We start from the raw sequence: 14,105 nt of genomic DNA on the forward strand, positions 1-14,105 counted from the left end.
TTTCTTGCAAAAATAATAATAACTAAATAAGAATAACAACAATAAAAAAACATAATATTATAAATATAAGCTTATATTTTACATTTATAATAAGGAAAATAAAGCATAAAATTTGTATTATTATTAAATAAATAATAATATTATTAAGACTTGTCTGCCCATTCATTCATTTTCAATTGATTAAGCCTTCTAGCATACCTTAATTTATTATAAACTTTTCTAAGTATGTAGACAGATATCAACTCAAAAAAAGACCTTGCTCAAAATATCATGGACCAGGCTGAAGAAATTAATATTACTACAAAGCACTTCAAATAGTATTTTGTAGATTTGATGCTATTATTGGATACTTTTTTTAAACAACAGCTAAAAAGTACAAAAAATTGTATAGGTTAAGTTATTTATGAAGACAAAGAACCTGTTTCCATACAGATAGGAAACTTTTAAAAATATTATATAGATTATATTAACTAATCTTAAATAAAACTTAATGAATTAGAAAGCAATGATTTCAATCTAGAAAATATTAAGATAGGTAAAAAAAATATTAAAGAAAATACAAAAAACAGCGAAAAAAAACTAGATAAGTGTGTAGATGCCTATTTAAAGAACAGCTAAAAATATGAAAAGCAATCTTCAGAATTCAAGCTGAGGTATGAGGAGTATCAAAAATCTCAGAAGACTGGCTATAACATAACTTTATTTAAAAAGTAGGAATCTAAAATAAGAGTGTTTGTGTAGGAAATAGAACAATAGGAATAATCTCTACAGTAAACAATTAATGACTTTAACTCATCAGTTTCAAGTTACAAAGAGACATTGAAGCTAAATTTTAATTCAATGAAAGTTTTATTTTCTGAGTCTGTAAATTCTGTTCTGTTATTGGTAAAACAGTTTGCAATAGCTCAAAATAAAATCACAGAAACGGTAATTTAATAGCTTGAAAGCAACTACCTTCCTTACTTCTTGAAAATTGGTGAATAATTTAAACTCACAGAGTAGCAAATTTTACCAGAAATGTAAGTTAACGAAGTTACTTAAGATAATTTAGATAATTTGCAGTTATCAGATACCAGTAAGTCACAATAATAATTGGTTGAGTCTAGTAACACTATCCTATAAAATTCAAGCTAAACTAGTAATAGTTAAAATTAGTTTTCTTGCATAAATTTTGTCTTATCTTTATAAAAGGCCTTAGATAGGTTTGAAATTTAAACTCAGAATCAGTCTGATGAAAGTATCCGTAGCTATTATTTTGAATAAGTCAAAGCAATTATTGAAAAATTTAAAAAAATGCTTGAAGATAGATCTAAAAATGCTAAGATTCTAAAGCAGTATTTAGGAGAATTGTGTGAATCATACGATTTTATTTAAAAGAATTTAGTAAAACACATGGCTAACAAGCAACAAACATCTGGATCAAAACTATCAGCTAAATTCACAGAAGTTTTAAATGTTCTCTAATTTATAGTGGAGGGTCTATCAGAAGCATTTAAATATATTTCAATTTTTATCAACTAAAAGTAAAACAGTTTGAATGGAATAATTAACGAATATTCCAATATGGACAAGGCACTTGTTTACTTGTAATAGTTAATGCTAAAAAACTATCAATAGAATGATGATGGTATTTATTTACAAAAATAATACTAATAAATGATTGTTGGCAGTCTAAAAAAGATTCTTAAGCAAGAAAATGTAAGTAGCCTCACTATTTACACTTCATTATATTCTATATTCTAGGAATTGCTGAAAATGCAATAAAAAAAATAATAATTTTTACAAAAAGCGATAGATAATGTTTTGATGTCTCAAGATGAGGTTTAAGATTAAATAAAATCGTACTTTACAAAAGACTAGCATTTTTTTGATGTTTAAGAGCAAAAATAAAACAATTAATAAGATTTTATAGTATTTAAAAAGTTATTTAACTTGCCTGATGAATTTAAGCAAGATTACATTATAGAATAATAGTAAAAACAAATAAATGAGTTAAATATTATTAGTTCCCCTCTAAAAGATAGTATCAAATAGCAAGACTCATTAAAAATTTCTGATTCCCTATTAAAAAAATTTAATGTTCCATAAAATGATTTTGTTGTAGATTCCTACAGTTGTTCCAACGCTGGTCTGCATGGAAAGATTTATATCTTTAATACGATGATAGGGTTCATAAGTAGTTTTAACTCTAAAACTTTATTTGGTAAAATTTTTTAACTTAAGCCTAAATTATTTATTTATTTACTAACTTAGTTCATTAATTAATTACAGAATTACTTATTTATTTAATTATAATTAAAAGGCGATACAGTTTTAGTTATTCCGTTTAATGAAATTAAGCAGATTGATAAAAAGTATTAATTTATTTTTTTGTTTTGTTTTAAATTCAAATTTTTCTAAATTTAGAGCATAAGCATTAATCTTCGATAATGCCATATCAATTACCACTAAAAAGGGAACACTCACATTTACATCTTTTATGAACAGAGATAGATGTTACAGGCTTATAAAACAGTAATTTATATTATTTAAAGTTTAAACTTAATCAACTACTATTTAACTAAATTCTTTTTAATTTTACAATATTTAGACAAATAGCTTAGTTCGGAGATCTTATGGAAAAGAAGATGGCTCCTAATTCAAATAAAAAAGTTAAGAAAAATAAAGTAGACACCTCAGATTCTGAGGATGATGAAGTAGATGAAGAAGGATAATAAAGAGATGATGATTCATAAGGAGAGCTAGAAAGGTCAGGAAATACAAACGAAAATTAAGAAAATCCTGAATCACAACCAGACGAATAAGCTATAGAAAAACAACCTGCATTTCCTCCTATTTTATCTGAAGAATTAAAATAGTCCATGCTTGAAAGAAAATAAAAAATTTTGTCTGATAACCCAAAACATTATTTGTCTAATAAAGACTTTGAAACATTTGAATTAGTATTAGAAAATACCCACACTAGAGAAGTATTTATTGAAATATTCAGTGATAAATAATACAAGGATTATTAATCGTTCAGCCATTTCTATTAGCAAACATACATTAAAGATACTAATATTGATATAACTCCTTGGTAGCCTGCACCTAGTAGCATTTATACTGACGTATCTTCTACTAACTATTAAGAGTTTTTAGAATCTAATTAATTTTCTACAAAAACAAACTAATTTATTCACCCAGTTAGAGAAAAAGTACCAATGGGCCCTAAAACTTGCTAAGTTAATTCAGAAGAAAAAATATTTTGGCTGAGTAGCGAAGAAATTTTAATACAAAGAGAGTTTAAAGTTTCGAAAGTTCCGATGGCTGATTGTTTTACGACATAAAATTTTTATCATATTTAGCAAACAGGCCCTACCACTGTTAAAATAACATTCGGATTTTTCATCAATTTTGTTAAAAGTTCAATGTTTAAATCTTTAATTGTAAAGTCAAGTGGATCAGAAAATAGAGAAACATGGAATGGTAAGTTTAAAGGTTTGATAACAGAACAAATTAAATTTGCATAAAATTAAAGAGCATCTGTAATAAATTAATAAAAAAAATAAAAAACAGGAGCTGGAACTGGAACTGGCAAATCAAAGCCTGTAAAGTTTTCTCAAACTGATAAATTCATAGAATAGAATTAATAATCTCTAGAAAGTCTTAATGCTATAACTGAATAGATATTAAATATAGACAACTCTGTAAATTTATGCAATGAAAAACAACAAGCATTTGTTTCACAATAAAAAATATTTTTTTATCTTCTAATTGGAATATTAGCAATCAATTTCCTTTCCCTATTTAAATGAATAAATTTAAACTAATTTATTGGAGCAAACATCTAATTGTATTTTACTAAACTTATATACAACCAAAGTAAATCTATTTTTTAAATTAAACAATCTAAATTTAGGTATAGTTATCAAATGTATTAATTACTTTATTCTTTGTTATTATACTAAAAATCTATTTATTTTTTATCAAAGATTTAAATTCCATTAAAAATATTAAATAAATTTCTTAAATAAAATAAAGTATTTATTAAATCTCATTATTGAGTATTTTTTATTATTTTTGGTATTTATCTTCTTATATTTATTTTTCTGAAAAAAATATCGTTATAAACTTGAATAAAAAAAACATTTTTACATTTTTTTTAACAATATTTATTGAAATTAAAATATTTTAATTAAACATTGTGATTTTTAAATGTTTATCATTCTAAATATCTTTTTTAATGAAAAATAGCTAATTTTAATCAATAATAATAAACAAATAAATTATCTTAATATAAAGAATTAATTAAACCAATATATATCAATTAATTTTTATTATTCTGATAATTATTATTTTTTAATTTACTAAAATCAAAAAAAACTCTTTAATTGAATAAAAAATTTTTTATTATATAAATTAAAACGTTTAATTGAATAAAACATTTTTTATTATAGAAATTAAAGCCTTTAATTGAAATTAATAAATTTTAATATATGTTGGATGACTTTATATGTTTGTTTTGTTGTTAAATATCAAAAATGCTTATGATTTTGAACAGAGTTAGAAAATTTAATTTGTTATTTTTTCAAAAAAAACACTATATATTTTATATCTTTAAACTAAATCATTTCAAATAATTCTTTATTTTGATATATAAATCATCTTAATTTTTAGAATTAATAATTAAAAACCAGCTAATAACTAACTTTAAAGAGTATTTTTAATCTTTTAGGATGTCGGATAGAAATTAAAAGGAAATAGGAAATTATAAATTTAGTATAAATTATTGTTTAGGATAAGGAGAGTATGGAAAGGTGTTTTAAGGAGTTAATAAAATAACTAATGAAGATGTAGCCATAAAATAAATTGATCAAAGAATGGTCTAATAGGATTAGTACATAAAGTAATCTTTGTAAAGAGAAATTGAAGCCTTAAAAAAAATAAAACACCCTAATGTAATTGAATTAAAGGATGTTTATTATTCTGATAACTACATTTACATCATACAAGAATTCTGCTAGGACGGTGAGCTTAAGCATTATATTTAAACTATACAAAAAAGCAATATGCCATTTGATGAGTATGAAAAGATTTGTTTAGAAATTGCCTATTAAATTACTCAAGGTATGCAAACAGTTCACAGAATGGATATTATTCATAGAGATCTCAAACCTTAGAATATTTTGGTTCATAATAAAAAAATTAAAATTATAGATTTTGGATTTTGTAAAAGCTTTGATAATTAGGCTCATATGATTAAGTCAGCTGTTGGATCTCCTTATTACATGTCACCATAGATTTTGAGTAAAATTCCTTATACTTACAAAACTGATATATGGAGCTTTGGCATGATATTTTATGAGTTAGTTTTTAAAAAATTGCCCTACTATGCTAACAGTGAAGCAGAGCTGTTAGGCTATATTTAAAATCAACCTATATAGTATGATCAGCTAAAATGTGGACCTGTTTCTAAAGAAGTATTATAAAAGTCTTTAATAATAAATGAAAAAGATCGTGCTTCTTGGGATGATCTATATGAAATTCTAAATAAGTGGCACACTAACATAAATCAACAATTTGAATTTTCAATAGAAACTAACACATCTTTTACAACTACAATCAGGTAAGATGAACAAAAATTTAATGCAACCAATTTTTATTTTTATTTTTTTAATTAAAGCAATAGAAAGAGTAATGCAAAGAAGAATATATTCACAAATAATAATACCAATGGCGATTTTTTGAATTTTACTGTAAGCATCCAAGCATGCTAAGCAGAGTTATCATATATGTTTGTTATGGGATAGATAATGTTAGAGCTATAGAAATAGTTAATAGATTTGATTGATCCTGAACAATACAATAAAACTTTAATTTCAATTGCTTAGTCATTAAATGATAGAATGCAAAAAGTGCTTAATATTATAAAAATTATTCCTGCATAAGCATTAAAATAAGCTAATAATCTATTAATTTAACAGCATATAACTGACTAAATAAAGATATATCAAGAGTTTTGTGACGAAGTTATGGTAGAAACTTCAAAATATAAAATGCAGTTTGCAGAAAATATCTTGCCAAGCTAAATTTCTAACATCATATAAACTCTACAAAAGAACTTTAATATAAAATATTTAAAATAATTTGACGGATATATACAAAGACAAATACTCAGTTTTATTGATTACATTACTAACTATCTAAGGTACAAGAACATTCCTTATAAAGACACATTTGCAAAAATCAATCCTCCTTAAAATACAGATGAATATTTTTAGTAGGCTATTTAAATGCTCTCTTCATTTAATGTTTGAAGATAATTTTTCAAATAATTTTCAAACTGTTTTATTAAAATAAAATTATATTATATAATTAACCACCCACTCATTAAATAGTTTATATTTATAATTTATACTATTATAAAATCTTAAATAATTTACTTTATTATCTTTCGTTAAGCATAATTAATATATTCGTTTAGTATTTATTTAGTTTGAGAGCAATCAATTAATATTTTTACAAATCAATAAATATTGCAAAAAAAAAAATATATATTTATTTTTTGTTAGTTTTTTTAGTAGAAAATATAAGGAAACAAAATGCACAAATTTGCTATTTTACTATTAGGTGTAATTACTTTGTTATCAAGAGTATCTGCCATAAATACAATAAAAGGAAATTTATATGTCAATGATTAGCTTAGATTAAAAGAGATTATAGTTGACCCAAATTAATCATAGTTTATACCTTAAAAATATTTTTAAAATTAGTTTGTACAAACTAATTTACAATAGGATCAATAAAATGAGTAAAGTGATCATGAAAAGTAAGTAGATTAAGCTGACAGTGGTATAATTACTAACAATGCTTGGTGTGAATAGTGCTAATTCACTAATGTTAAAGTTTCAGAAAAACTGATAGGTGAAACTTTGAGCGTCAATATAATTAAAGGATTAAAAAATCCAAATGATCCTCAACAAGATGGTGTTATAACTATTTTAGGAGATTTGAGCATTTAAGATAAAAACGATGAAACAGAAACATCAAATCTAAATATAAATCTTATATAAAGCAAATCTCTTAGCATAAATGGAGTAAGATAGTGGACACTTCTCGATTCAGAGTCATTTTCATTCACCAAACAACAATCAAATACAACTCTTCTCTAAAACGGGTGGAAAGTAATAAAAGCTGATGCATCTTCTGAGTCTTTAAAAACGTATTAAGAATTTATTAAGATTTAATCATTTGATTTATAATTAAAGTGGACTTAATTCTCAAATTAGCATAATTTTTATAATTAGAAATGAAGAAGATATGGCAACAGCTAGCTTGAATGAGAAAATTTATAAAAAATTCGAAGATTTACCAGAACACAGCCATTTAAAAATTGAAGGCAATTTCTTTTTTTTATCCCCATTTTGGAAAGGAGAATCTGCATAAATAAGAATTGATGATAGAATAGTATGGTTAGACTCCCATAAATGGACAGAAAACCTTACTTCTGGAATAGAAGATATGTGTCAAATGAACATCGCTGATTTCAATTAATATGTATGGATTCAACCAATAAGTTTTGTTGTCAAGCATAAGCTTTAGTCTTTTGAAATAGAACTAGGTCTTACAAAATTAATAGATGAAATACTTAAGTGCAATTCTGATTAAAGTAAGCTGGAATCTATACCTTTATTTGGTTTTGATGATTTTTCTTTGTATATAAAATGAAAATAAATATTCGTATTTTATGATTTGTAAATGAGAATTTAAATTCGAAATAAAAAACTACTTTGAAATATTAAAAAATCAATTTAAATCTATGTTAAAAGCATAAAATTTCACATATATTTTTTAATATAATTATTAATAAAAAAATCAAGTTAATTTTATTTTATTTTTAAATTTTAAAATATTTAAAAAAATCTACTTTTTTAATTTGATCTTGAAGGAAAACAAGTTGTATTAAATATAGATTTAATAATTTAGTAAAAAATTTAGTATCCTGCAGAAAAAATAATTAATTAATTAATGTTTATTTCTACTAAATATTTGTTAGAACTCATTGAATTTTTTAGGATAAATTAATTAGATTTAAGTTCATTATAATAATTCATCAGATTTTAATATGAAGAAGAGAAAATTTAGTTGTTTTTGAAAATTCAAACAAAATATGTCATTTCAAAATTTAATATTAAAACGAATTTCGATAGATATGAATATTTATCTTATCTTGAATAAATAATATTTAAAATTATTTTAAAAGGTAATATTATATAAATTACAAAATCAAGTTAAATAAAGATAAAAAATTGTAAAAATCTAATATATATATATATATACATATATAATGAATAAGGATTTCTTTTGATATAAAAAGGAAACTTTAAAATGATAACTACATTATTCAATAATAAAGTTCCTTTTTTGATAAAAGTAAAATTGTTAAGTCATGAAAGAAGATTATTCAATAATAAAGTTCATTTTTTGATAAAGGTAAAAGTGTAAAGTTTTGAAAGAATAAATAAATTATTTATAGATACCTTTTGGCAAATAAATAAATATGTGCAAATAGGAAGATATAAATGAAGAGTTAATATGATAATTTTTAATATATTTATTACATAATTTATTTTAATATTTACAATTTAAAACTATTTTTATATTTATTTTTTCATTAATTTTCGTTTTTAATTAATAATTTTTAAAGCCATTAGAAACCTTAAATTACACCATCACCTTTGATAGCACAGCATTCTTAGATGTGGTATTGATCTATTCCAGATATTTCTTATAAATTTAATAATTATTCGATTTGTTCAATTTGTACATGTTAGTAGTGCTTTTAATTAAAGAATATTAATACAGGAGTCTTACTATTTTAGTTTTATTATATTATTTTATTAATAGTATATTTTGCCTAACTTATTGCTTCACAATCGATAGAGTGAAGTACGTATATTATAGCATCGTTATTTTGAAAGTAATTTTCGCAGTAGTAATAGGTTTTCCATTTACCATCTAAGGTCCAAATATTTATACTGAGGTTGTTATATTGTATTTTTTATAGAGGATAAGGCATATCCATGGCATCTTTTGAGTAAGAGCTGAGGTTTAAGTGCTTTATTATTTATGTTTTTCCAGAACCCTTTTAGCCAGCCATTAATATTCTGTTGTTAAATTTACTTAAATTTTTTATGGATTTATGTATTTATTGTCCCATTGTAGTTTTATTTAATTTTAATATTTTTATGAATTAATTCTTTATCACAAATATTTACTTAATGCGATTTGTTTTTAATATTTCTTATTTGATTTGAAATAGATAAATTTTAATTCATAAGATGTTAGAGAAAGAGTAATTAATTTTTGTAATTTTACAATAAAAAGTATGCTTTGTATGATCTAGAAATCAAAACATGAACTGTAATTTTGCCTTATAAATTCTTCTATTTCAGATAGTTATTTAAGATTCACAAACATAAATGAAATTCGATTGGAGATTTATAAATTAAAACAATGAGACTGAATAAGCTACAGCAAGTATGCGCTGGACATTTTTATTTAGAATAATTTTGTTTATTTTTTGCTATTTTATTTATTGCTTAATTTGTTCTACAAATCCTAGGGAAAATAGGAGGGCTAATTATAGCTTAAATATTACATCAATAAATCAGTAAGAATATATTTAAAAGCACATATTTTTATTTAAAAATGCACAAGTCTCAAAAAACAAAAAAACTAGAGTAATAAATTCAAATTATTTTGAAAAAACGCTAGATAGAATTAAACTAAATTTCAAAAAAGTTTAATTTAATTTCTGATTATCACTCTTTCAAATTTTTATCTTTTCTATCGACCGATCCTAACTATTATAAGCTCCTTTAAATCTATCACTAAATTATTTTTAATTTTCGCATGATAAAAATTCACGTAAAAATTGAAATTTTATAAAAATTAAAAAATTAAATACTTGAATTTTCAAAATTATGAAAATCCTTTGTTTTAATTGTTTTAAGTGTGACTGGGTATAAAAATATTAAAAAATATTCCAGATACTTAGTAAAATAAATTCTTTGCAATTCAAATTGCAAAAAGAGTTTAAATATTGTCAGTTAACAAGATTTTTGACAAAAACACTTTTTCTATTCGAAAAAATATTAAACATTTTCCGAATTCTTTTTATAAAATAGAAAAATTAATTATGTGATTGAAAAAACTATTGTTTTGAGAAATTACTAAATAAACTAAAAAATAGAAAAATATTTGGATTTAAGAAAGTACAATTCTTTAAATAACCTACTAATAATAATCAAATGAGTATTAATAAATATTTTTTGAAATCTTAGGCAAGTAAATTTTAATATTTTATTCCTAAAAATTAATAATAATCATAATTAAAATAACTAAACTTTTCATAGTTTTTTTGAGATTTTTCTATATTTAGCAGTTATAGAGCAATATTTAAATCCAGATTAGAAATTTGAGAATGTTTATTTTTAAAAAGAAATAAAAGTAAAAATAATAACATCCATTATAGATATTCTAAAATCAATTAAAATTTTTTTAATTTTTTTCATTTCAGTATTTATATCCAGATAGAAATAGAAAAATATTTGGATTTAAGCAATTATAATTCTTTTAGAAGTCTCAAATAAGCTAGATAAGAATAATTAAAACTATTTAAATAATCGTAATTTATTATAAATATATATATCTAAATCATACTAGTAATAGTTTTATTTGTAAACTAGATAGAATAAATAAGAACTTATTTTTGTATTTGTATATTTTATGTAAATAATTAATCAAAAAAAGAAATGAAATGTATTTAATTTAAAATTAAAAAGGATAAAATAAATATAAAACAGATTAAATAGTTTTTTAATTGCTTTTTTCATTTAATTATGTAAAATTTAAAGATTGAAAATAGAAAAATGTTTGAATTTAAGCAAAAATAATTCTTTAAAAAGACTCTAAGTAAGGAATATATTGACTGAAAATAATAATTTATGAAATTTTAGATAAGTAAATTATTAATATTAGATTTCTATAAATTAAGCTTGAGCATAATTAAGACTACTGAAATTATCATAATTTATTAGTATTATATCTAAATATAGTACACATAGTGCTATTTATAACTTAAGATAAAATATAAATGATATATTTTGCAATATTTTTATGTAAATAAATTAAATTATTTTTTGACATTTAAGTGCATAAAATCTAAAGAAGCTATTTCTGATTGTTTATTTTAAAAAATAACAATAAATAAAGCCCTCTATCTGAACTTTAAAAAATTTTTTTAATGAAGGTAATCTTATTATTAGATAAAATATGTTAATTTTGTATGAGTATTTTTTGATATACCACTCCTTGGAAATAAATTTCTTAGAGAGCTAACTTTTAAACAAATATTTTAAAGAGGTTAATATTTATTTTTTTGAATAAATATTTATTAAAATAAATTAAAAATATGTGTTCCGCGTATTATCCCCCTCCTTCGTATATTTTTTATTTAAAGTATATAAATTTTAAAGAATGAAAAGCAATATGATTTGAAAAAAAATAGAAAATATGCAGAAACCAATAATAAATCTCTTAATATTTAATGATTTTATCAAGACATTATTTCTTCTTGCTCAAGATATATCTCTTTACCTTTTTGAACAAAGAAATCGAAATTATTTTTTTTAATTTCCGCAGCATATGATTTACTTGTTTTTACTTCTTTATGTATTGATGTACAAGTTTGGCATACAAAGAAATTACAAGGCTGGCATGAAAAGCTGAATCTTAAAAGTAACCTTTCACAAATATTACATTATTATTCATAGAATTCGTTATGCTTTTATAATTATAATTGATGACGATGTGATTCAATTTATATTTAGCACTTACCTAAATTTTCGAAGTAGTTTAGATACTCAGGTACTTAATATGCACAATCAACACAAATTGTATGCTTACACTCCTAGTTGCACATCCAGTAATAGTTAAATGTAGGACTAGAGCATTAATCACATTTTGTTTCAAATTGATCATTCTTTGAATCCTTAAATTATAGCTCAAAAGGATGATCATAGAATTAAAAATTTGCTTATATATTCTAGAATTTCTTATATCTAAAATTTAGATTGATATAATCAACAAATTCTTATTTATTTTAATCTAGTTAGATAACTTTTTTAGATTATCTTGCTTGTTTTTTATTCTTTATTAATGAACTCTTTAAATAAATACCTAATTAAGATGGATCATATTAAACCATGTTTTTTGAAACTTAGAAAGTCTTGTCATCATTTTGTTTAGTATTAATATTTTCATTTTTTTCCTAAATTTCCAACTTTTGCAATAATTATTAATTATCAGCAAGTTGTTAATAGTCTTAGATTAGTATTTTAAAAGATTCCTCAAGTTGTCCAAATGGATTTTTTTCCACCTTCTTTTAGGTAACTTAATTTAACTTGCTTTCTAACTCCTTTTCAAGAGAAGAATCGTTATTAATTTTTGTCAAAAAATCCAAAAAATCGTTAGATAACTAATTGAATTTCTAATCTTTTTCCAATTCAACTTAAAGAAAAGATTTTAACTGTTCTACTTTTGCAAGATTTTTATAGTCATTGTAAAAATTAGATTAACCATTATCTATGCTTTATGTTTCTAAATTTTGAAGAAATTCATCAAATTCTTAATAAATCTATTAAAATATATCTTAAGATATTTATGGAGTAGGAGTTTCTTCTTTTTATTAAATTGAATCTTCAATTTTCTCATACAAATCCTAGTTCTGAACTGGAGGCCAGTTGTGAACATAATATTCTTGATTAGAAAAGGCTTATTCTAAGTCAACAACTACCATTTATTTAGACACGCTAGGCACACAACGAGAGCAAACAAATGTACAATCAGCTGTTTTAGGGTTGTAACAGAAGAATTCAATTTTTTTTTAGGGATGTTTCTCACAATCCAAATTAATTTCAACTGAATCCATAAAATAATATTTTTTCTTTATTACTTCTAAAGATTATAGACAAATTTTTTTATTTATTTTTAATTATTATAAAATTTTTGATATTTTTTTGTTAGAGTTGCTTTAAAAGATAGATATTTAATTATTAAAATATATTGATAGATTGTTCATTATTATGAGTAAAGATTTTAAATCAAATTAAAAAAATTGAGAAAAAAGCTTTTAATTAACTATTAACAATTAATCACCTAAAATTTAATTCTGATACTAATAATAATAATTCCGATCATAAATTTATTATGAAATATTTTGATTAATTACGATCAAAATAATTTTTCTCTTCAAAAATAATGCATTGATGCTATACTATACACTTTGAATTACTAACTTATCATCATCCTATTTTACTTTCTCAGCACAAAATATGAATGATAAATGCTATTAAAAATAAAATCTATGATGGCAAATTTATTTAGATAATATTTTCTATATTTTTGAGTAATTTATATGAAAGGATTTAGTTTATTAATCAATTAATTTTTAGTAGACAAATAATACACTTTTTTTATGAAACAGAATTAGGTTTGTATTTTAATTAATAGAATAATTTAAGGAAATGTTAAAATATTTGATTATTTTTGTATGAAGAGTATTTCAAAAGTAAAGTATAAATGTGGATTACAGTTAAGAAAAATATAGTATTAAAATTAAAGGTATAAAAAACAATTTAAATTGATGTAAATTATTTAGCTATCACTTTTTTTATATTTATGTAAAAAAATATAAATAAAAGTAATATATATTACAAACATTCTCAGTGAGAACAAATACCAAAATTTTTAATATCTATCTATTTGGAACAATTTAATTTTCTTCTCTAAAAATAAAATTTTATACTTCACAAATAAATATATTTCTAGTTCAAGTAATAAAATATTATTTAGCTAAATGATATTTTTGTACTAATAAATACAAAAAAAGGCACTAAAATTTTAGTAAAACATTTAATATTAATATGTGCTATCTAATAATAATAATAAATATCTATTAATAAAAATAAAAAAATAAGCAATCTTATTTCTTTTGGATAATATCGTTTAAAACCATGAAAATAAAATATGCTTTAAGCTATTTACTACCAAATTTAAAAAAA

The 14,105-nt window shown here is 22.0% G+C and overlaps 5 protein-coding genes across 5 annotated transcripts; 3 read left to right on the forward strand and 2 right to left on the reverse strand. All coding sequences in view use genetic code 6, as the record gives it.

Moving 5' to 3' along the window:
- Positions 1 to 225: 225 nt before the first annotated feature.
- TTHERM_00486260 (GRAM domain protein) lies at positions 226 to 3,794 on the forward strand (the record flags this gene model as incomplete). Its single annotated transcript, XM_001032838.3, has 4 exons — positions 226 to 2,203; positions 2,303 to 2,354; positions 2,407 to 2,514; positions 2,591 to 3,794. The coding sequence occupies 4 exons, from the start codon at positions 226 to 228 to the stop codon at positions 3,792 to 3,794; spliced, it is 3,342 nt and encodes a 1,113-aa protein (XP_001032838.2).
- Positions 3,795 to 4,715: 921 nt separating this feature from the next.
- On the forward strand, positions 4,716 to 6,296 carry TTHERM_00486270 (Serine/Threonine kinase domain protein; the record flags this gene model as incomplete). Its single annotated transcript, XM_001032839.2, has 2 exons — positions 4,716 to 5,605; positions 5,663 to 6,296. 2 exons carry the CDS (start codon positions 4,716 to 4,718, stop codon positions 6,294 to 6,296), a joined length of 1,524 nt encoding a protein of 507 aa, XP_001032839.2.
- Positions 6,297 to 6,581: 285 nt separating this feature from the next.
- TTHERM_000486279 (kinase domain protein) lies at positions 6,582 to 7,707 on the forward strand (the record flags this gene model as incomplete). The annotated part of the gene is made up of 2 exons (XM_012799059.1): positions 6,582 to 7,201; positions 7,287 to 7,707. 2 exons carry the CDS (start codon positions 6,582 to 6,584, stop codon positions 7,705 to 7,707), a joined length of 1,041 nt encoding a protein of 346 aa, XP_012654513.1.
- A 943-nt stretch (positions 7,708 to 8,650) lies between these two features.
- On the reverse strand, positions 8,651 to 9,139 carry TTHERM_00486280 (ADP-ribosylation factor; the record flags this gene model as incomplete). Its single annotated transcript, XM_001032840.2, has 1 exon — positions 8,651 to 9,139. The coding sequence occupies one exon, from the start codon at positions 9,137 to 9,139 to the stop codon at positions 8,651 to 8,653; it is 489 nt and encodes a 162-aa protein (XP_001032840.2).
- Positions 9,140 to 11,599: 2,460 nt separating this feature from the next.
- TTHERM_00486290 (C1-like domain protein) lies at positions 11,600 to 12,841 on the reverse strand (the record flags this gene model as incomplete). Its single annotated transcript, XM_001032841.2, has 1 exon — positions 11,600 to 12,841. The coding sequence occupies one exon, from the start codon at positions 12,839 to 12,841 to the stop codon at positions 11,600 to 11,602; it is 1,242 nt and encodes a 413-aa protein (XP_001032841.2).
- Positions 12,842 to 14,105: the final 1,264 nt, after the last annotated feature.

Source organism: Tetrahymena thermophila (genome assembly GCF_000189635.1).
Source record: "Tetrahymena thermophila SB210 genomic scaffold scf_8254527, whole genome shotgun sequence".
Lineage (NCBI taxonomy): Eukaryota > Ciliophora > Oligohymenophorea > Hymenostomatida > Tetrahymenidae > Tetrahymena > Tetrahymena thermophila.